We start from the raw sequence: 23313 nt of genomic DNA on the forward strand, positions 1-23313 counted from the left end.
ACATGCTCGTATATTTTTCTCCCTTTCTTCTTTTTCATTTTAATAAATTCATTTAATTAAATTACTTATGGCCTATAGAAAAAAGTGTAGTAAACAATATAAATATACAATATATATATTTGTATATATATATATATATATAGATATAAAAAAAACATAAGTAGAAGTAGAAACAACAATTTAGTTTATAAATATATATATTTATGTATTCATACTATGCTCGCTGATTGTGTGTGTGTGTTTTTGTTTGTTTGTGTATAAATAGTTTACAATAAATACAAATTATAAAAAGGATAACAAGAAATATATGTATAGTATGTATTTATATATAAAAAAGGTTTATAGAATAATAACTAAGAAATATAACAAAATTCCCGTTTGCACACAATTTTCACTTTTCGTTTTTCGCTTTAGTTTTTCCGCACTATCCAAATCTTCAACATGATCTATTGACTGTTAATAACTAAAATTCCTTTAAGTATAAAAAGGATTCTGCACACGACAACGACAACAACGCAGGCGCAAATGTCAGAGTTTCAGAAAAAAGGGCTATTGGATGGGATGGTGATGATGATGGTGGATGAGATGAGATTCATGTGGAGCATAGATGCAAATCGTGGAAAATCAAGGGAGATTCAATTCGATTCAGATTCTCTCTCGCCTCTCTGTGTTTGTACTAGTACCATTTGCACCTGCAATGTGCATCGGATGTGCAGCATTCCATCGGGTTGTTACTCGTACTAATATAATCCGCATATGTATAATGTACTCGTATCTTGTATATCATTTATATAGTATTCAGCTAATGACTACGACAAAGATGGCACGTATATAAAGACCACATACACAATCACCAGATGAGAGAGAGTGTGAGGCGACAATGGCGGCGATAAAAACGCGAGGAACGATCTAACTTAAAGTGTGATCATCCTCTGCATTAATGTGTGTGTGTCTGTCTGTCTGTGTGTGTTTTTGTGTGTGAGAGAGAAAGATTCAGATAAAGATATATATATAAAGAGAGAGAGAGAGAGAGAGAGAGACAGAGAGTGAAAGAGAGATAGAGATTCAGTCGTTTCTTGTTCTTTTAATAAAACATTGTAGTAAAATATTGTTGCTGTTGTAATTTTGTTTGCTGTTGTAGGAAGTAGTTTTCTCTGTTGAAGAAGCCTTCTCCTTGGCCGTAATCTCCTACATAATACACCCGCGCACATATTTATATAATATATGTATGTATATAAGTCACCCAAGACGCCGCCGCCACACAACGAAAATAGTAGAATTCACTTTAGTATTAATCGTAGTTCCAGCTTAGTATTTATGCACTAGATGTAGATTCTTTTCTCTTTTGATCTTATCCGTTTTCTGTTTTCTGTTTGGTTTCGGGGGCGGGTGGGGGGCAAAGGGAGCGCCGCTGCTGCTGGCTGGGCTCATTTTTGTTTCAATTCGTTTTACAATTAGTTAGCAAATATAATTTAAATTTACCTAATTTTCTTGGGGTGCAATGCTGCTGTCGAAGAGAGAGAGAGAGCCTCGCTTAGCTTTTACATTCGCTCTTTTTTGATATAATGTTGCACAAAATTGTTATATACATTTCTGTATATATTATAATATACATATATATGTATTGTATAATAATTCTATATTTCCTTTTCAACTGCATTTATAATTAGCCTCCACTTGGGAGGCTGGGTTTTCATTATTTTTCTCTTTTTCACGTTTCATCATCCATTTCATTCTCTTCAATGCCGAAAAAATGTTATTTTTTATTGTTTTCTGTGTGTTTCCGTTTCCTCTTCTCTCCACTTCATTCCGGTTGCAGTTTCCGCTGTGTTCCATTCCACTCGTTTCGATGCTGCGCTTGCGTGCAACCCTGGCATTCACTGTTATGAATGCTGTGTGTCTGACTGTGTGTGTGTTTCTCTGTCTGTGTGTGTTTATTCCTTTAATGGCACTGAGCCGCTCTCTTGGGACTATTTATTCCTATTTATTTGCATTCTCCCTCCCAACAGTTTGCTTAACTTTCGACTACTAAGTGACATCCGCTCCCCAAGATCCCTAAAAAGCCCGAGATCCAATTCTCCGCTCCTCCAATCCTCTGATACAAACGATCGTTCCGATCGTCCCGCCGACTGCCGACTGCTGACTGCTGACTTGACTTAGAATTATCCAGTGATTGAATTCGCATTTGCATTGGCTGCTGCTGCTGCCGCCGCCGACAGTGTCTTCTGGCCCTCCTCCGCCGGCGAGGGTGTGGCATCGCGACGGGGCGGCATCCGCTCGTTGACGGCATCGAGGCCCTTGGCCTCCGCGAACGAGGTAATCTTGTGGTTGGGCGAGAAGCCCTGCATGGCATTCTTGAGCGACTGCTTGCCACCGGAGAGGGCGCCGAGGGGCAGGGCGCCCGTTGGCGTCAGGCCCTTCAGCTGCAGGACACTCTCGGACTCCTCGCGCAGCACGGAGAAGACGCGCGCCATCTTGCCAATGGCCCGGATCTTGTTGCGTATGACCTCCTTGCGCGCCGCCGCCTCGTCGTCCGAGAGCGGCTCCTCGCTCTCCTCGGTCATCAGCTCGTCGTCGGAGCAGATGTTCAGCACGTTCACCAGCATCTCGGTGACCTTCTCGCCCACGAAGGGCAGCGACCAGGTGAACACGTCCATGAAGTTGGGAAGCCAGTAGGGGTGCGGCGAGCAGTTGAACTGCCGGATGTTCATCACGTTGTTCTCGTACTTCAGCACCGCCGCCTTGTTGTTGTACACATCGAGATAGTTGGGCGCCGAGAAGATGGTGATCAGCGAGGGGAAACCGGTGGTCTGGCTCTTGCGGTACATGCGGTAGCCGGCGTCCTGCGCCTCGTGCGCCCGGATGATCGACAGCAGATTGTTGTTCTGCAGGAAGTCGCAGCAGGCGGCATAGCTGTAGAAGTACGAACAGCCGCGCACCGAGTTGTGCGTGTAGAAGTCCGAGTTCTTCTCGTTGCCGAAGTCCTCCAGCGGATCGGACCACAGCAGGTCGCACATGGGGCCGAAGGCGGGTGGCTCCTTGAAGCGGTCGAGCCGCCGTATGTCCTCCAGCTCGTGTATCTCCGGCGACAGGCCGCCGTGCACGCACAGGAACTGTTGGTTCATTAGCGCCGCCAGCGGCAGGCAGTCGAACGCGTCCATGCACGCGTCGTACACGCGCTCCGAGTACTTGATCTTGCACTCCTGCTTGAAGGTGAAGTACTCGGTCAGGTGCCGGCACTCGTGGTTGCCGCGCAACAGGAACAGCGTCTGCGGATAGGTGATCTTCAGCGACCACAGATACAGCACGCACTCGATGCTGAAGTAGCCTCGGTCCACGTAGTCACCCAGGAAGAGATACTTTGTGGTGGCCGGCGAACCGCCGATCTCGAACAGCTTCATCAGGTCGTAGAACTGGCCGTGTATGTCCCCACAGACCGTCACCGGCGCCTCAATATCGATCATTGTCTTCTCCTGGCGCAGCAGCGTGGCCCCGTCCTGGATGATCCGCAGCGCGGCGCTCTCCTCGATGCGTCCCTCCAGTATGAAGTGCTGCTTAAGTACGTCGTGCTGTGGTTTTCCGGTCCGTGGATCGAACACGTCCGCGCAGGTGAGTTTGCGGCTTGGCGGAAACGGTACGCTATCGATCACACGCTCCTTGGTCGATATTGTGCTCCGTTTTGTGGGGCTCTGTGGTGCTCCTCCGTTGCCGCCGCCAGCTGTCGAGGTTGGCGATGCTGTGGAGGCTGCTGTGGCGGCTGCTGCCGTCCCCGTCGTCGCCGAGGCATTCTTGTTGTCGTGTGTGTTGTTTGCGTTGTTCGCCTTTTGATTTTGCTGCTGTTGCTGCTGGGCCGCCGCTGGCGACTGCGACTGGCTGCTGTTGCTCTGGGCCGCTGGCGAAGACATGTTGGACTTGGGTCACAGAGGCGCGCACCGCCGCTCCACCTCCGCCACAAGATCTGATGCTACGCTGCTCCTCCTGCTCAAAAACGCCTGCTCCTGCTCCTGGCTATGTCGTGTTCCTGTCCCTGTCCCTGTTCCGTATGCTCCTCCTACAGCTCTTACTGTGGGGCTGGTTGGTGGCCGAATGATGATCAGTCAGCAAGTGGCTTCTGGCTTCTGGCTGCTAGCTTATTCTGCCTGCCTGCAAAAGCAATGGGAAAAGAAAGGCAAACGGATACCATTAGCATTTATATTTATACAATATCATATATTTATGCTTCTCTGCCGTGGATGTGCCTATGCCTGTGCCTGTGCATGTGCATGTACGTGGCATTACATGGCTTTTATTAATAATAAATTTGTGTGCCCCGGCCCGCTGCCATTGTGCACCCTGCCTGCCTGCCTGCCTGCCTGCTGCTGCACGTACCGTCCGTTCTCGTATGTTCTCCTACACTTCAGAGTAGTGCAGCAATTTCAGAAACAAAAGGCAACAATGATGTTCATTCGCAGTTCAAATTTCGCATAAATTTCGTGTTAAACATCTCTTCAAAAGGTTAACAAAAGGCTATCCAATGTAACAAGGAATACTAAGGATACATAATGAATGGCCTATTGAATGATCATCATCATGTTATATTTTCCTATCTTTGTATACATATGTCTTAAGAAGACATTTTTTTTCCATCTGAAATAGCAATGAAAACACTTTAGCATCTGTTAAACTGTTGAACTAACGAGTGGATATCAACGAGTGCACACGCTGCCTTCGTCCATTCTTCACCTACGTTTCACCCTATTTCCCTATGATCTCGGTCAACTGATGCCTCTTTTTGTTAGCTCTTGATTAATTGCACCCGTTTCACAATAAACTGTTGAAACAGGAGCATTCTTATTGCTGCCACTGGCTGTCACTTCTTCTCAATGCACAAATGCAAATATGTGCACAGAATTTAGAAAAATAATCAACGCCATCCGAATAAATATAGCGCGATGGCTAACAATCACGGCAGCGCGTTGTTGCGTTGACTTTAGACAGGCCCGACGAGGACTAGCGCTAAAAGACAGACAGACAGACAGACAGACGGCCAGAAACAAGAGAGAGAGAGAGCGAGACCGACAAAAAAAAAGGCTAGAGATGGCTGCGGTCATGGACTTAACCACGGATGTTCTAAACAGTCGCATTCACTGGTATAACTCAATCTGATATTCTGGTATCATATAATTTGCATAGTTAATTAGATGGGCCTAAGTGGGCGAAAATTTGAACAGTCACATTGGAGAACTCCCATGAGACAAAAAACCAGGCCAGGTGGCTTTGTTCTGCGATTCAACAAAAAAGTGCCCGTCATACGTGGATTTGCATAATTATTCGCGAATGAAGATTGAATGAGGGCCCATTTGGAACCAAGTGAAATCAGTTTAAGTTTAAGTACAGTTTCGTTAGTTCTCGTGTAGTTCCGTGTCGACTCGGCCGAAGTCCATCGCTAGCGACAGACAGACAGACAGACAGGACGTGCAGGTTTGCCTCCCTGCTGCTATTCTGCGCTTGACGCATTGACTGACAACTGTACACAACAGAAACCGAAACAAATGCATGCCAATAAAGAGTGGCGCGGCATTCCAGTGGGACAGAGGCATACACGTGCGTTCCGATACTCCAGGCGGGCTCCTCCTCCTCCTCCTCCTCGACCCACTCTCGCCCTCCTGTGCGGCGGCCACGTTTCGCAACAGTAAATTAAAGTCAGCTGTCGTTTGGCGTCTCACTCACACGCAAATTCATGCGATTGAATGTGAACGGGAATTCGACTGGAAATGGATGGGCGTGCCTGTGTATAAGTACTCGAGTGCAATCCTAATGTGGTGGGTGGGTGATTTTGGACAATTTAATAATGCACTTTAGCATTAAGCATGTACAAAATATCGCCAGAAAAGGGTCAGGCGCATCAACTTCTACGGAACTGGAACATTTACAAATTATTTATTGGATTTACTTCACAAATTTATGCTTCAAAAATTGGTTACTTTCGAACGGAATGGGAAATGTAAAGAAATTTCCCTACACCAAACAGCTTATTGCTAAGTCACAGCTTATTGTATGCAGTTACAGCTTATTATATGCAGTCACATCTTATTGTATGCAGTCACAGCTTAATGTGTGAAGTCACGACTTATTGTATCCAGTCACAGCTTATTAGATACACCCATTTGGATGCCATTTGGATGCGACTGCAGACTGGAGTGAAAGCGCGTGCCGGGGTTTTTTTTTCGTTGGTCCCAAAATGGTCCACCCCTATGAATTTTTTGTAGATATCAAAACTTATCAATTAAATACGATTTTGTTTCAATGAATAATGAATGAATAACGCCACTTCCCGCCCAGAGAGCTGTGGGTCCAACGTCATGACGTGACGGGTCGTCGGTGTCTCAAGTCGAAAGTTTCTAATTCCGATTTGATATCTTTACACGTGTGTGTGCGCGTGTGAGTGTGCCAATTTTTTTAATTATTAAACAAGTTTCCGAGGCGAAGAGAAAACAACATTTTATCACTGCCTGTATCTGCCTCTGCCTCTGCCTCGTCCCCTACCCTTCCTTCCTGCCTGACTAAGCGGCTAATTTTCATGCATATATTCGCATTTGTCTGCTCATTGTTCAGTTTTTATGGCTTTGGCGCATATTTTTGCGTTTACACGATCGCACAAATACACATTAAGTACATTTTAAGCATTCCGTTTGTACGTGTCGTCGCCCTGCTCTTCTCTGAACCAGGCGCTAGGTGGGATAATCCGACTTGGGGGAATACCCTGTACCCTGTGATCCGATTATCAGTTCAAAATGTAAACCAACTCTCTACAGGCATCGCAAAGTACTCTAGACATTAATACGAGTTATTTGGATTAGTATATAGATTGTTGGAACTATCCAATATCTAATATCATACACAGAGAGCTGTCCCTCGGCCTGTCACATACTCGTACGATATATATACTTCTTTTTGTACTCTACGAGTGTTACGGTATATAAACGAGGAAAAGTCACGCCAGCCGGCCTACCAGACAGCCAGACAGCCAGACAGCAGCAACAGCAGGCACAGAACGAGGCTAATGAAATAAAACTTTTTTTGTTTACCTTTGGAGAGTCTGTGCTGTTCTGTGCTGTGCTGTGTGGTGCCGCCTGCTTTCGAACAGACACACACACGCACAAGCTTAGGGGAAAATATGGTAATTAAAAAGCAATTATGCAAACGATATTCTCTTTGTGAAAATATTTTCGGCATAATCAAAGGTAACGAACGGAAAGGCCCGAACGAAGTTTGCTGCACTCAGGCCCGTGGTCGTCTGGGGCATCCAATGTTCTCGTACGTGAATGTGCATGCAGGAAGCCAGGTTAAAAGCAGCTCACATGTCAGACTAATTAGATAAGCGGCACTTGGTATTAAATCTCTCGAGTATAATAATGTGCAACGAAACGACCGACCAAACTGAAATGCTAATTTAATTGTGCCAAAAGTTGTCTGTTTCCGTAGCATCACACACTCGTCAGCAGCAACGGCAAACCGGCCACGGGCCACACAGCCAACAATGACAGAAACTGGTGCTGCCAGTGCTGCCCAACAGCCGACACCACACCAGACTGCCAGTGCTGCCCAATAAGCTGGACTTAATATAGCTTGATAGTTAACAAAAGTAATGAATATCCACTCCCACATGATTAGGATAATCTTGCCAATGTTTGAAGCGATTTTTGTGTACTTTCTGAAACACATATTCTTCCATTGGACTAACCATTCATGGACTAATCCCAATCAACCACAGAAGCATGATCCAAGACTTTCGCACTGTTTCACTTCACGACTTCTCCTAAACAGAGTTTCTGGCTTTTAACCCAAAATCTCCTGTTTCTGCTATAAAATTACTCCATAGTAATAGATAGTCAGTTTTTGGATTTAACGTGGCTAAATCGTCTGAGCTACTGCCATTTGGCCACACAACAGCCACAACTACGGCAATTTCTCCTCACTCCCGGCTTCTAAAATTAGCATAGGAGAATATCCACTCACTCACACGTTAGGTGGTTCGGTGGTGGGGAGGGTGGGCTCTGGTTTGGGGCATTAATAATATAGGATTCTGTAATCGGCGAGTACCGAGCGGCTGACTGCCGAGTGCCTGTTGGGGGTTGCGGTCACACTAATCGACCATTTGACGCATCAAATTGAACGGACGCAAGCGTTCTAATGGACATGCATTGACAGTTGCAACAAATCTGCCCCATAGTTATTAACCTCAATTTTAATGCAAATAAAAACCGACTGACCACGTAAACAAATGTACACACACACACACACGGTCGCAGAATAGACACGGAGAGCACACATGTTTTTCAATTGCAATTGCAATTGCAATTTGTGCTAATGTGTGCACGAGTACTCGCACATGCCCGCTCCAGTGCGGCTCATTTATATTGATGAGCGTTCAGTTCAGCATTTTAATACAAGTGACTTGCTTAATTGATTGGAATAGTATTTAGGTACGTACATGTGTGGATTCATTCGATTATCTGTTGTTTCTCAAATTCAACATTTTATCGTTCTCTCACTTTAATTATCTAGCACATTTCGTGCTATTTTGCTACTAAGAAACGCCTGGCAATAGCTCAAGGGAACGCAACTGTACTTTGTCTCCATATTGTAAGGTGCGCAACTGTAGTTTGTCGCCATTCATTGAGGACTGTACAAAGATGGCTTCCTATTGACTATTTTTGAAGTTTTTTCGCTTCAAATATTTGGATTATTTCGTACTAGTATTTTTTGTTACTAAGAAACACAACTGTACTTTGCAGCTATATTTTATTTTGTTATATAGCAGAGGCGAATCTCTCTCTCTCTCTCTCATCTGGAAGTACAACTGTGCTGTATTTACATTAAGGCCTGAGCATCCCTTCATTAATTAGATGACTGCCACACTCTATTCTTGAAGTAACTCAAAGCAAGGCTTTCCAGTGGGTAACATTGAAATGGTGGGCTGTCATTGAATCGATTCAGCGAGCATATAACTTATACATCAGACAGTACACAAATCTTTTCCTTGTAGACTCCACTCAATCGATTATATGTAGACACGTACGTATACCAGCCCCCAACAATTGGGGTCTCTTGGCACTGCTTTCAGTGAAAAAACAATTTGTTCAACCTATTAATTTGGCATTTAATAGCCTCACTTGGCCTCACTTATCGACGTACAGGTTTTTTACAGGTGTCAGTCGGTTTGCAACGGTCCTAAAACCATCTACCACATTTCCTTGAATTCGTTGACTTTGTGTACATGTTATTTAGTGGATTTTGATCTCTATAGAGATTATTTGTCAGGAACTCCTGTCATCGAGTGGAGCCATATGATAGTATCTGCTGAAAATTGTTACGATTAAATATGTTGTACAGCCCAAAGGAAAGGAAAACAATTTCTTCCGCTCTCCCACTCTCCGACGGTTCTCAATAGTTTGAATAGTTCAGGTATACTATATAGTGGAGGGGGGTTGGGGGCTTCCAATAGTCTGAATGTTCATTCTTGCCTGTTGTTTTTCTATTTTTCATTGTTATTTTTTTCTGTTTTTGTTTTGTGTGTGCTTTTTTCCTTGTTTTGTTTTCTTCCAATAGCTTTGACACGGTTGCGGTTAGGCGGGGTTTATGGTGTACGGTTTACGGTTTACGGTTTACGGGTTCTGTTCATACCATGCGGTACCCATGTGTGCACACATATTTTAAAATTTAAATTGTATTCCATTCCAGCTAAATCCATAAATATTTTGTGCCGTGTTCTGGACCCCACCAAGTCAAGCAAATATATTCAATGTTTATCCAACAATTGTAGCACATGGCACATGCATTTTGCTTGCATTTTTCAGGCTCCAATTGTCTGTATCCAGAGCAGAGCAGAGTCTTATGTGTATCGATCGATATACATATGTATGCACATATGTATGTCTGTGGCATCTTGCGGTCGAGGCGGACTGGCAACTTAATTAAAAAATATCTGCAAATATTTATTCTTAAATGCAAAAGCAAATCAAAAGAACAGGGACAACAGGGCACACGAGTGGCTGCGGATGTGGCTGTGGTTGTGGTTGTGGTTGGGGTTGTGCAGGTTGAGGTTGAGGTTGAGGTGGAGGTGGTGTACTGACACACAACCGAAAGGCCTCTTTAATTAAAGTGCGCAACGTTTATTTGTTTTAAACTATTTGCGAAATGTGGCAAAACTAATTAAAAAGTGTGTCGAATGTCGAATGTCGGCGGCAATGCCAATGGCAAGAAACAAAAGAACCAAGAACATTCAATAGCTGTGTGCCACTCTCTGCCTAGCAGCTGTTTTTGTTTGTTTGTTTGTTCAGGTGTTTACTTTGTCAGTTCTCTTCTGTTCTGTGGTGTGGTTCCGTTACTGTTGCTGCTTAAAAGCAGACACCCAGCAGGCAAGACCGAAGCTTGGGGCACCCTTTCCGCGTCATGCGACAGCGCCCCTCGGTTGGTTGCGCGCCAAAGATCGTTCCCAGTCGTCGTCGCTGAAGATTGTACACATATTCCTGTTGCAAGTACAAATTAATCTATGCAAAGTGTATGGGCCACAAGACCCAACACTTGTTGTTTACATTTATGTGGCAAAAGAACTGGCTTGTGTGCGTGTGCATAGCATTATGTAAAGTAGAAGCAACAGGAGAAACAATATTTAGATTCGATTTGCATGACACATGGCAACAGCAATGGTACATTGACACGCGGCACGGCACGACCGGGCGCACACGCACGCGACCCACGGCTGGGCTGGTGGCACGCGGCTTGGTATACTGGTGTCCTCGTGACAGCAACAGCAGCAGCAGCAGCATCTGAGTGCTGTTGCATACCAACCAAATGCTACACAGGCTCTCTCCTCCGTCATCCTCCTGTCATCCACAGGCAAGGCAGCGCAAGGCAAACCTCTCCTCGTGTGTTGTATTTATTTTGCATTTGCATAATTCCGCTTTCATACGTACAAAATGGCTTAACAATTGTTCTTATTCATGTTTTTATGTAAGCATTTATTTTTTTATATATATTTTTTTGCAGCAGCAGCTATTGTGTGTGTGTATGGGTCTTTGTTCTGCTCTTTGGGGCTGGGCTGGGCGCAGGGCATGCGAATCGGTTTGGAAATGCTAAATTATTCAGCAAAAACTGGCAGCTTTTGTCAGGGCGTCAGGGCGTCATAACGTCAAAACGTCAGAGTGTTGAAAGAAGGCTAATTTAAACAAGAAAGATTATTATTTGTATGTACATATGTATGTATGAATATGGTTGCATACAAAAAGCTCGGCTCGGTTTTTCCTTTCTTTGGTAATCCGATGGCGATTAAATCTCTCCAACCATTTTCTGTTCTGTGCAACAATTACGTGTTTAACCTTTGGGAAAGGTCCCCGATCTTCTTGTACACCCAATTTGATCTCAGAATTCCTGGATTCCTGCATCACAATTATCGAGATTACTTTGTCTTTAAGATATTCTTTGCATAAGCATCCTTTTGAGGCGTTTCTAGTCTTCCCAATAGAACAAGTAAGAAAGCCTGGAATTTGCCTTTGCATTCCTGTTTTTCTTCCTTTACGGCCTTGCCCCGACCTGGCATGGGTCAATAAGGTCCTGCCAACGTTTCTGGTTGATGGATTTGCAGTTGCCACAATGCCTTCGACATTCCTCCATAAGATCTCGAAGAGAATTTGATCTTTCGTGGGTGTTTCGGCTCATTAGCCTGTTGAGAGATCCTTTTGAGCAGCATTTTTCAACTGGAACATGAATGTAATGTATTAAATTCATGGTTCTACCCCTTTGTTGTTTGATAATCGGGTTCCCTGCACTGCAAATGTCTCTCGCGATAGAGCGCTTTTGACCTGGGTCCTGCAGAGGGGTGCGGTGCGGTTCGGCGGATCGTGTTGTTGCGTGTCGAGGAGTATTCGGGGTGCTCGTCGCTCGTCGTTTTCTTGCCAATTAATTATAATAATTAAGTTCGAAATGCGTTGCGTCTAAGCAACAGTAAAAGCAACAACAGCCACAACGAGAAAGGGGGGGAATCAAAAGAAATGGAGGCAAAAATACGAGCTCCTCTACACGCAAACGCATTTAACGGGCCTGAAGCCAATTTACCGGGCGGGCAATCCTTTTGACGTTGCTTTATGGATGGACAAAGCAAAAAATTCGGATAGAAATGTTTGCACAGGAAGAAAAAAATGCCCCCCATAAGCGCCGGCCACGCCTCCAGCCTCCTTGCTCTGAAACGGTGTGTACACACTCGCATGGACACATCAATATTCGAAGCAATTGCTGTTCGCGTTGCGCATTCGACGACGATGATGATGTAGTATCATTCGGTTGGCTGCCAGTCACAGTCTGAGCATAAAAGGATACCGACCAAACGATACCCACAAGCACAAGCCGAATAACTGATCGTTTATCGGTGACTTTAGACCCGATATAGGGGTGTAAAACCCCGAAAGACCGCATAAAGTATACATATACCGAGTCGGTATAGCCATGTCTGGATGAGCGGCTAGATCTCAGAGACTATACAAGCTAGATCGCCGAATCTGGCTTATATCGGATCATTATTATTAGCAACCGCTTCGCTTTCGTTATTTTTGAAAGTTCTTACGAGCTTGTGGCTTTTTTTCACAAGTACAAATGAACGGTGAGGCACGTCTTTGCTCCCAATTGCTCTCCAGACAGAAAGCGCCGGAGAATGCAAAAAGATTGAGGTTCCCCTATTGCAGAAAACAAAATACATGTCGTGTGCACGATGTGACTTGGAGTCTCGCCAATAAGGGTTGTTTTTGTCTGCAAGATCTAGTAGGAATATTACGGGCTATATATTCCTGTGTACCTTTCCATCACACGTACAGTATTACCCTCGACGAGTCCCACCAAAAAAGAGTCATCCCATCTACCCCCAGACCACACCACACCACGGGACACGGGGAGGGACGGACAGGCGCGACGCGAGTACAATTTTATTTTCACATAAACAAAAATGGAAAACAGAAACAACACACAAAAAAAACCGTAGCAAAAACATATTTGTTCGAAATTTGAGGCGAAATTGTGTGTGCCCGAACCCCTTCCTTCTCCTTTCCCGTCCCGCGCTCTATCCTTTCGTGTTTTTTTTGTGGCCGCCTTTCCGTCTGTCGCCGTCGCATGCCATTTTGGCCAATTTTTACCGTTAGGGTGCAAACAAAGTGTACAGTTACCCAGAGAGCCGCCGCAAAGAGACAAGCACAAACACGCACAGGACGGGAGGACGGGGGACACACATTTGTTGCTATTCCCCACCACCCACCACCACCCACTGGTATATGGATATGTGTGCATGCGTGTGTGTGTGTGCGAATAAGTGAATTTTTAACTTAATTTATCGTCTCTAAAAAGCACCAGCCACCCATCCCACCAGCCAAAGAATAAAGAGACATGCAAAGAAAAACACAGAGAAGAGGGGGACAAAAAAAAAACAAACAAAAAAATAGATGAAACAACAGAGAGACGAACGACCAAATCAACGCCTCGCACTTTTCTGGTGCCCGTTTGAGTGACAGCTCGGACGCGAACGCCTACCACCTACCACCACCCTCCACGAATCCCCCTACCCCCCATCCCCACATGCACGCCTGTCGCTGTCTGCTCCAATAACTCAAGTACTTTTCTTTCGCTTTCAGCGATTTTTCATCTTCTCTGGTCTGGTCTGTTCTTCTCTGGTCTTCTCTGGTCTCCCCTTGTCACTTGTCTCTGTGCCTGAGTATCTCTCACTGTCCCCTGTCTTTGTATAAGTATTGTTTTGGTGCATGAAAATTGTCGCACAGAGAAATTATTTTTGGCAAATTGTTCCACTTGCTCTATGTTACTGCTGCTCTGGGGTTGGGGTTTGGGGGGTGTGGCAAGATGTCGACCTAATTTTAGTTTGCGTTTCACAGTTTTCATTTACCCGCTACTACTGCGGGTACAGTGTATTTGTTCGAGATTAGCAGCCAGGAAGAGTCCGGAGTCGAGTCGATCTAGCCATATCCGAAAGATCTATAGCACTCCTCCTGGTGTGTCTACAATTTCCAAAAAATTGTAGAAAACATAACTAGGAATTACCATGACCTTTTAATAGAAATTTCTATTCAGCATTAAAGCAGAAAGATGCATTTTATAAATAAATTCTTTTACGTCTGAAGTGCTACACGGGTAACGGTTTGCGTATGCACTGCTTGACAGCTCATCGGAGCGCACTGCTTGCTATCTGTCACTAGCCGCTAATCAAACACACACACACTGAGATACATACATAAATACCGTAATATATGCGGTATATAGTATGTTCTGAATGAATGCTCTTATATATATATACATATATGTATGTATATATGTCCATATGTAACGTACGTACGGGTTAAGTCCGGTGTAAACAGCTGATGTGCGTGTCATGAACACATTTAAGCAGTCACAAACACACAATGTTGGTGGATATTAAAGCGAAACGAAATTAAAGAAAGAGCTACGACCCCGAGGAGGGCACACAGAAAAGAAAATGTGGAAAATGTGGTGAAAAAGCGAATCTTGTAAAATGCTCGGCATAGGTGTCAACGACAGCATCAAATTACTTATAAGCCATTTTAAAAGCATTAACTTTAACGAGTAACAGTAAACTGCAGCATCACGTACACCAACGAACACGCACGCCAAAACGGAGCGAGAAACAGAGCAAAAGAGCGAGAATGAGACAGATAGAAGGACATGCCATTGACAAAGCAGTGGCCAGTGGGCAGCGGGCAACAGGAGAGAATGCCAGCGGAGAGAGAGAGAATTTCAGTGGTAAAGGCGGAATGACTGTGGAGGAGTGCAGAAGGCCATGGAATGGAGGAGAGTGTGCGATGGGGCCAACGCATCATGATCATCCTTATCCTTATTTGCTCCTCCTCCTTTGCCATTCTGCTTCTAACAAGTCTAACAATTTTTGTTGGTTTTTGTTGGCCAGCAGTCCTCAGTGCTCTGGAGAAGTTTATGCAAACCAGTTAGAAAAAAAACAGAAATAAAAACCCAGCAAGCAACCGGCCTTTGTTGCTACTAACGGCATTGTTTGCATGCTGAGTGCACTTAAACAATCAAAGCGAACGGATGGAGAGGGGAGGGGAAATGAAAAAGTAGCTGTGCCACTCGATAGTCGCCAACGAGCGGAGGGGAGAGGAGAGCGTAAGGGAGAGTGCACAAAATCAAGCGGCATGACCAGAAAACAAAAACCAAAAAAAAATCATACATACATACACACACCCGCACAAAAAACTTTCCGTCATACTACAGCATAAAATACTTTTGCCAACAACTTTGAAGGCTGCAAACAACAAAATAGAAACAACAACAAAAAAGGTTAAGTAGCACAAAAGCAAAAACTTACACACAAACAGAAGCAACAATGGAGGGAAGTTTTCATTTTTCGCACGAAAGGAAGAAAATGCAAAACAACACAAAAACATACTATCACAAATGAAATGGTTCTGGCTTTAAGACCAGACCGAATGAATACCCTTAATACCAAAGAGAGTTTAATGTCTAATGGGCCAAGTATTGTGCCTATTCTTGGACTAGTCCCAAGGAGGAGCAACTTTTCTGGGAGAGTTTTTCAGAGTTTATATCTTCCCCCTTTCGTGGCCATCGATTGTGCCCAACATGATCGAGAATTCATGAACTGTACGTGCATCTGGTGGGATGGTAATTCCCGAACATATCCCACGTTTTTTTTTGTTCCTTTTCAGAGCATAAAAACCCAAACCAAAGCAGAGCTGAAGAGAACCAAAGAACGTCCAAAGAGATTTTCGTTTCTTCATTCACGTCGTTGTGGTTTTTATGACCGCCAGTGTGGCAGTGCCAGTGTGCCAGTATGCGTAAAGTAACTGTAACGAAGCTCAGGAGTATGTCAAAGAGCGAGAGAAAGGGACACGCACACACACACACACACAAAGTCAGAGGGGAGCCAAGGCGAGCGAGCGAGTGAGTGGGACAACGAGAGATGAGAATGTGATGAAAGGCGTGAGGCGGGAGGCGGGAGGCAGGAGCAGCTGTTTAAAGCGCGAATCTGAAAGCGAAAGGGCGAAACAAAAGCAAGCACACACCAGCCATTAGAGAAGAAAATAAGAGTAGGGCGGGGCGGGGGTGGAATTACAAGGGATATACAGGGCAGGCCAGAAGCCAAGGTGGGGGGGTTTCAGGGAAAAGTCGCTTTTGAATATTTAATATTTATAACTTGAGCAACGAACCGAGAGATGATTTATATCCCCTCCGGAAGCTAATCTCGAGTTTGGTCTAACTCGAACATACACACAGTAAAGCAGAGACAGGGAGGAGAGCGAAAGAGACACAGGGATACGGAAGTGGTAGAGGTGGAGGTGGAGGTGTGTGCGGGGGGAATGGAGCTTTTCGAGGCGCAGGCCATAACGCGGTTGAGGTTATGTGCGGCTGAGCATATAACGGTAAAATATGACACACAAAGCGCTGGGGATACGCTTCTTCGTTTCCGTCTCTCCTCTCTCTATCTCTCTGTGTGACTGTGTGTGTGTATACATACATATTTTAAAGCATGTTGCACCAAAAATCCAAATAAGTATGCTTTATCGATTCCAGGGAAAACACACACATACACACACACACACATACATTCAACGTTTCTCGAGCCAAAACCCCAATAAGACCAAAAACCAAGTAACATTTTCTGGCTCGAGTTCCGGGCACCCAGGCACCGAGGCACCCAGGCACCAAGGGCTCCAAAGCTCCCCTCAGTGGCGCACTTAATTTTGTTGCTGGTTGCATGAAGCTGGGAGCTCTGAAGGCGGATTTCACCGGTCTCAATCCTTGTGCCCTGTTTCTTCTCGGTCTGACTCGAGTCAACCCTGACCGCTGACGAGGGATACACACACACGCACACACAAGCCATACGCATACGAACCGTTAGTCGGTCATTACGACGACAAGACAACACTGTCGATGTTGTCGACGTTTTTTGTTGTTGTTATTTCTGCGCCTGTTTCTGTTTCTGTCTCTGTTTCTGTTGTTTTGCGTGTACCTCGCACGCCGCCCCACTCGTTCGTTGTACGGTGTGTGTGTGTGTGTGTGAGTGTCCTGTTGCTGACACAAGAGCAACAGCAACAGAAACAACGAGCCACCGTCAGAATGGAAGGAAAGAAGGGGAAATAAAGGAAGGAAGTACGCCATAGTCGATATTCAGACTATGGGGATACCCCGCTCTCGTTCACGATTTCTGTTTGTCTGTGCCACAACAAGTGGAAAATTGATCCAATCGGAAATATCCAAGCAAAAGAGATATTCGCTAGATATCTGTACACATTTTTATAGGTAAATAATATTACCAAAATAACAGGCACCTAGTATATTTTCCTTTTTTTGAGTTAAGATCTATTTTGTCTGCTGATCTTAACCAGAAATAGGAGTCTCCTACTCGTTCTATACAATCCTTTTTTCAAACGAATTACGCACACATAGCCTTGTGCCTTGTGCCTTGGGTGGTGGATGGTGGGGCAGGGTGGCTGTCAATGCCAGAAACAGGCACCCAAAAACACAGTCAGAAGAAGCAGTCGAGCGCGTTTTATTTCCTTTTATATAAGTTTATTTTTTTTTTTGCTCCTACTTTTACTTCTTTTCCTTTTTCTCCATCATCATCAGCACCCACGTTTTATCTCTGGCCGAAAACGTCAACTGCAGCAGCAGCAGCAGCAGCAGTAGTACCACAGAGAAGGAGAAGGAATACGTAAGCTACAATAGGAAGGACAGGGGCACATCACAGTCATGCCACAACCACATACCATACCGCCCCACATTTGCACACAGTGTGTGGGGGGCACAAAAAGATGCTGATGTCATTGACAAACGGTAAACGGGAACGGGAACGGAATCAGGTGGCGACCGCATTTTGAGTTAATACAAATTAAACTCACAGTGAGCTTTGCTCGCTGAAAACCCACTCGGGGGAGAGCTTTCCCTAATGAGCCAGTTGCAGGCCTGGGCCCCCGCCGATCCCGTTAAATATTTACGAAGATTTCACAGTTATTCCTCCTCATAATGAAAGGCAGAGGCGTACGGATTTCAGGGGAGGCACAACTTTTTTCCAAAGAGCTCCTCTCGCTAATTGCAAAAGGAGAGACACCGCGAGAGAGAGAGAGAGAGAGAGAGAGAGCGCGTACAGAATCAAGGCTCGAGATGGTTTCGAGCTTATTGGAACCACGGTGCGGTGACGAGGCGGCAAGCCAGAGTGGGAGTGGGAATAGGCATGGGTTTCGAAAGGAAGCAGAGCAGCAGCAGCAGCACCAGCAGCAGCAGCAGGAGCCAAGAGCATGCTTTCTCCTTTTTCTTTGTGTGCGTTATGTGGTATGTATATATAAATATATACATGTGTGTGTGTGGGTGTGTTTGTGTGTGGTGAGCTTAGGCTTTATGGGCGATTGGTGTGCGGGTGGGGGCTCAGGCGATTTGTTGCGTGCGGTGTTTCTATGCGCGTACGCTGCTGCTACTTTTTGCGAGCTTTTTCCTTTTGGCCTGCGCACACATACATACCTCGCTCTCTGTGGGTGTGTATGTCTGTGCACTACAGTACACTAAAAGTCAATTGACCCGAAACTGTTTTTACATGAACACACATACCCATGTACATATGTACATACCTATGTGCAGATGTATATAATTAACATACACACATCTATGTATGTACATATGCATATGTTTATAACTGTACATAGGCGAGGAGCAACAACTGCAGCCAACACAAATTTTGGTATTTCTTCAGCTCTTTGTTAGTGTGTGTGGGAGTGAGAGACATAAGATTCGAGTCTTACTGGCACAAAAAAAATTCTTTCTTTATTTTGTTTATTTATTTTTTTTTTATTTTTTTTTGGTCTCTGTACATTTGTTGCTGCTCTCGCTCTATAATTAGCGCAATTTGTGTAAATCTCTTTTACGCTTGTATTTGTGTGGTGTGCTTCATTCCATTCCTGTTTCCCAATTATTATTTTCTTTTTTTTTTGCACATGTTCTTTACTTTTAATGCTCAATTCTGTGTTGCTTTATAATTTCTTTTCATTTTGCGTTTGTTTTTTTTCCCCTCTTTGTCTCGCACGCGTTCTCTTTGTATTAATCTTCTTCCACAGACCTCTCTTTTTGACTCATTCTCGACGCTTCTTCGAGCTTCTTTGCAGTTGGGGCTGCAATTGTCAATTGAGCGCAAATTGCTAATTGAACAAAATATGCATACATGCTCCTTCCACCTGTTAATGCCTGTCACTTACCCCATCCCACCCCCACCAACTCTACTACACTCAATTATAGAGACAATGCGAATGCTTTCAACTGTTAAACTGCATGGCTGCCGTGTGCACGAGGGAGACCTAGATTATCACTCAATTACACACCTACACACACACGAACAAACGAGTACCGTCAGATTAATTGAGAGATTTGTGTGATGCTGATCTTATTGAGTGTAATGGTAATGTGAAGAAGAGAGGGGAGAGAGAGCGGTGCTCTCTGGTTACTGTTGTCCTCTCACTCCCACTTGTACTGGACATTATCACTTTAAATATGCCTTGCAGCAGTGCATTCAATTATATGGCTGGTGCAAGTGGAGGTGCAGGTGCAGGAGGTGGAGGTGGGAATGAGAATTTGGAATGCATGCGATTTCTTAATCGGTATGACAATTATTAATGAATGGGCTGCAATTACTGCAATTTTATTTGGATGGATGGTTCACTGACGCTTCCGCGGATTGGTGCGAATGTGGGGGCGTGTGTGGGAGCCGGTTCAGCTGGATACTGACCTAATGTTGGAATATTTGATTTTGATTTGAAGAATTAGTATTAGACCGACTGCTGCCATGCAATTTCGGATTGCATGAGCACATGTGCATACGAGAGTGTGTTTCATGGGTGTGTGTGGACCTTGGAATGAAACTTGAGGGAAACCTTGAGGGCAGATACCCCTGGAGTTTTAATCCGGAGGAGTTGTCAAGCATCCTCCGTATGAAGGACGAAGATACACAGAGAAAGAGAAAAAGAGAGAGAGAGAGAGCATAAATGTGACAAAAACAAATTTCAAAAAATCTCGTGGCACACGGTGCGACGCTGGCAGCGACTGCGCAGCGTTTGGCGCTAGCAGCAGCAGCAGAAAAAAGGAACCGTTATATGCTTTTCTCGAATCCTCTTTCACCGCCCCCGCTTTCGCCCAACTCACTCAAAAGCATGAACATTTTTCGTTGCTTTTGCTTTTTGGGTGTCCTGCCACTAACACACACACACACATATATATATACCGTAATTTACGTGGGGCTCTCTCTAAGTGAAAATCTCTTGCCTACACACACACCACCACACTTGCAAGTTTTCTTCTTGTTGAATTTTCTTATTTCCCTTTTGGCAGCAGCCGACTTTTTAGCACTTGATTTTCGCATTGTTTTGTGGCACACACGAAAAAAAAATATCAAGATCGGGGGAGGAGAGGTCCAAAGATGACTAATAAGTATGAAAAAATGTACATAGCGGAATGTACACACGCAGGTATGCACACACTCACCCACACACTCGCAATCGAACACGCTATGTACATGTCATGTATGTATTTATAATGTTATTTTTTACCGTTGCGTTGCACTCGCGGAACGAGAAATCCATTAATTTGTGTCCGAATTATTCAAATTGGAACATTTTTTTTGTGAACAATAACGAAAAAAAAACTACATTTCCATACACTTGCAGCATGACTTGGAGGCTTAGGTAGGTCGTTCTTATTTACATGCTTCAACAGTATGTATGCATATTTATTCATATATACACACACACATGTGTGTTTGTGTGCGATTCCAATTGGTGTTTGTTTGCTAGCTTTTTTTGAAGCTGCTCAACTCCGCGCTCCGGCTTTTCTTTACTTTTCTCCTTTTGAGTGACACCTTCAACAAGCCACTCTCCCCCCTTTCTGAGTGTGTGTGCGTATTGCACAATTTATTTTTGGGGGAAAAAACAGCATAGCACGACAAAAAAAAAACAATGAAACCAATCTGCTTGGCAAATTTACCTCTTAATTCTTTGTATAGCTCAATATTCTACTTTCGATTTCACTCAAACGGTCTGCAGATGATGCAGGAACAGAGCGCTGTTGCAGAGATAATGCACACAAATTCCTGATGCTGCTCACGCAGAGTCGCACGCACGATATGGAGACGATTACAGACAGCCGTAAACAAACGCGCAGCGCCAAATGCAGCAAATGCAAAACCCAAACTGTTGTAATTAAATATTAAATTAAGCGTAGAGGTGGAGAACTATCGATGGAACTATCGACACTATCGATGGTAGGGCACTATCGCGCTACTACACTATCGATGGTTCAATGTTTCGATAGTGGTCGATAGCATGGTTTACCCATCAGTAAAGAAAATTTGTGCGCATTTATTCAAAAGAAAGAAATGGATCGCTTCTTTCAAAAAGGTAATACACTTCGCAAGATATTAGAAAGTATTTTTACGACATTTTTGACTAATTTAAGGCAAACGTCGCAGTTCTGCAGCGAATTGCGAGTGCAGCAGCACCGAAAGCGAAAAAAGTTCTGCAACCGAAAAATCGACAAAGAAGAAAAATAAAATTTCGGATGTATGGAAGTGTTTCCAAAAGTCTGATGACAGGAAATTCGCCAAGGGCCTCAATTGCAACAAGGAGTATAAGACCAGTGGAAACACTTCAAACTTGCATGACCACCTAGCTAGGTTCCCCCCGAATTTGAGGAGCCATACTCCCGATTCCGGCATACCAGCTGCAGATGCTTGTACTGACAGCGAAAACATTGCATCTACAAGCAGCAGTTGCAGATCGAGTATGCGGTCAATGGAGTCGTGTTTTAAAAGAGCTGTTGTTTATGACGCAAACTCCAAGCGAAAAAAAGATATTGATAAAGTTTTAACAGAGATGGTTGCAAAAGATGTGCAGCCCTTTAGTATCGTTGAGAACGAAGGCTTTATCAAATATTCCCAAGTTATGGATCCACGATACAAACTTCCCAGCCGGACACATTTGAGAGACGTCATGATGGCCAATCTCTTTAAAGAGATTTTTGGAGGAGATTTCTGACATTGCTATTACATGCGACTTGTGGACATCAAGTGCCAACTCGAGCTTGTTAACCGTCAAGGGCCATTTCGTGCATGAATATGAAATCAAAACCGCATCGTTAGCCACAAGGAAACTGAAAGATGCAACCAATCACTCAGCGCAAAATATTGCAGACACCTTAAAGGATATATTGACATCTTGGAATGTCTTGGATAAAACGGTTTGTATTGTAACTGACAATGCCAGCTCAATGCTAAAAGCATGTGAAAACTTAAAGATCAGAAATCTGCCATGTTGCGCCCACACCATTAATTTGGTGGTCCAAGATGGTTTAAAGCTTGACCATGACGATGTTTCAAAAGCTTTATTTTCAAAATGTAAAACCATAGTGAGGTTTTTCAAACAAAGTTCTATTGAGAACGAAAAATTAAAATTAGTTCAGGAAAATTTCGCAGAGAATTTCGAGAATATTAGCAAAATGCTTTATTGGAGTCGATCAAAAAACGCCTATAGGATGGCCACGATATTAGATCCGCGCTTCAAGAAAGATGGATTTCAGCTCAACTCAAATGCTGAACAAGCTTCAGTCTTTCTTGAAAATGAATTGGTCAATTTGGCAAATATTGAAAACGCAGTTAACTTGTTGAAGCAAACACTACAACAGACGACGCATTTTTTGATTTTTTGGACCAACGATCCATTAGTAAGAAAAGGAATGTGCGATCGGATGCGATCATAATCAAAAGGCAGTATCTTGCCCCCCAAGAAATGGATCCTTTATTATGGATTAAGGTAAAAATAATATATAAAATAATCGACACTTAATATTAAGATTTTATAATAATTATTTTATTTTAATTTAATTGCAGGTCAACCAAACAGACTTTCCATTACTAAAATCATTGATATTTAAATATTTATGCATCCCAGCTACTTCTGTGGAGTCGGAAAGGGTTTTTAGCAAGGCAGGGCAAATTGTCTCTGATAGACGAACAAGGCTCAAGGAAGAAAATGTAAACGTTCTGCTGTTTTTGAATACAAATCTTTGGTTACAATAGAAAACATATAACAGAATCCAAGAAATACAAAAATTTAAATATATATTCAGAATACAAATATATGAACAATATACAGAGTTTTTTAACTTTTATTATTTTTAGCTTCTAGTTGGACCGCATATTGCATTTAGAATTGTAATAATGCTTTTATCATCGAATCAACCGTCTTTTTACACTTT

At 43.8% G+C, this 23313-nt stretch overlaps 1 protein-coding gene and 1 long non-coding RNA gene across 2 annotated transcripts; one reads left to right on the forward strand and one right to left on the reverse strand.

Moving 5' to 3' along the window:
• Window positions 1–363: 363 nt before the first annotated feature.
• On the reverse strand, window positions 364–21252 carry LOC117186622 (serine/threonine-protein phosphatase 2B catalytic subunit 3). Its single transcript, XM_033387631.1, has 2 exons — window positions 21046–21252; window positions 364–4143 (listed from the first exon to the last, which is right to left on the reverse strand). Exon 2 carries the CDS (start codon window positions 3903–3905, stop codon window positions 2163–2165), a length of 1743 nt encoding a protein of 580 aa, XP_033243522.1. The 5' UTR covers window positions 3906–4143; window positions 21046–21252; the 3' UTR covers window positions 364–2162.
• Window positions 21253–21331: 79 nt separating this feature from the next.
• LOC108159701 lies at window positions 21332–23096 on the forward strand. Its single transcript, XR_001775348.2, has 3 exons — window positions 21332–21458; window positions 21517–22868; window positions 22946–23096. It is a non-coding gene; the product is annotated as an uncharacterized LOC108159701 (long non-coding RNA).
• Window positions 23097–23313: the final 217 nt, after the last annotated feature.

Source organism: Drosophila miranda, chromosome XL (genome assembly GCF_003369915.1).
Source record: "Drosophila miranda strain MSH22 chromosome XL, D.miranda_PacBio2.1, whole genome shotgun sequence".
NCBI lineage: Eukaryota > Metazoa > Arthropoda > Insecta > Diptera > Drosophilidae > Drosophila > Drosophila miranda.

Bases quoted from the DNA above. Each gene is read 5' to 3' on its own strand.
- LOC117186622 (XM_033387631.1), bottom strand. From the start codon at position 3,905: ATGTCTTCGCCAGCGGCCCAGAGCAACAGCAGCCAGTCGCAGTCGCCA.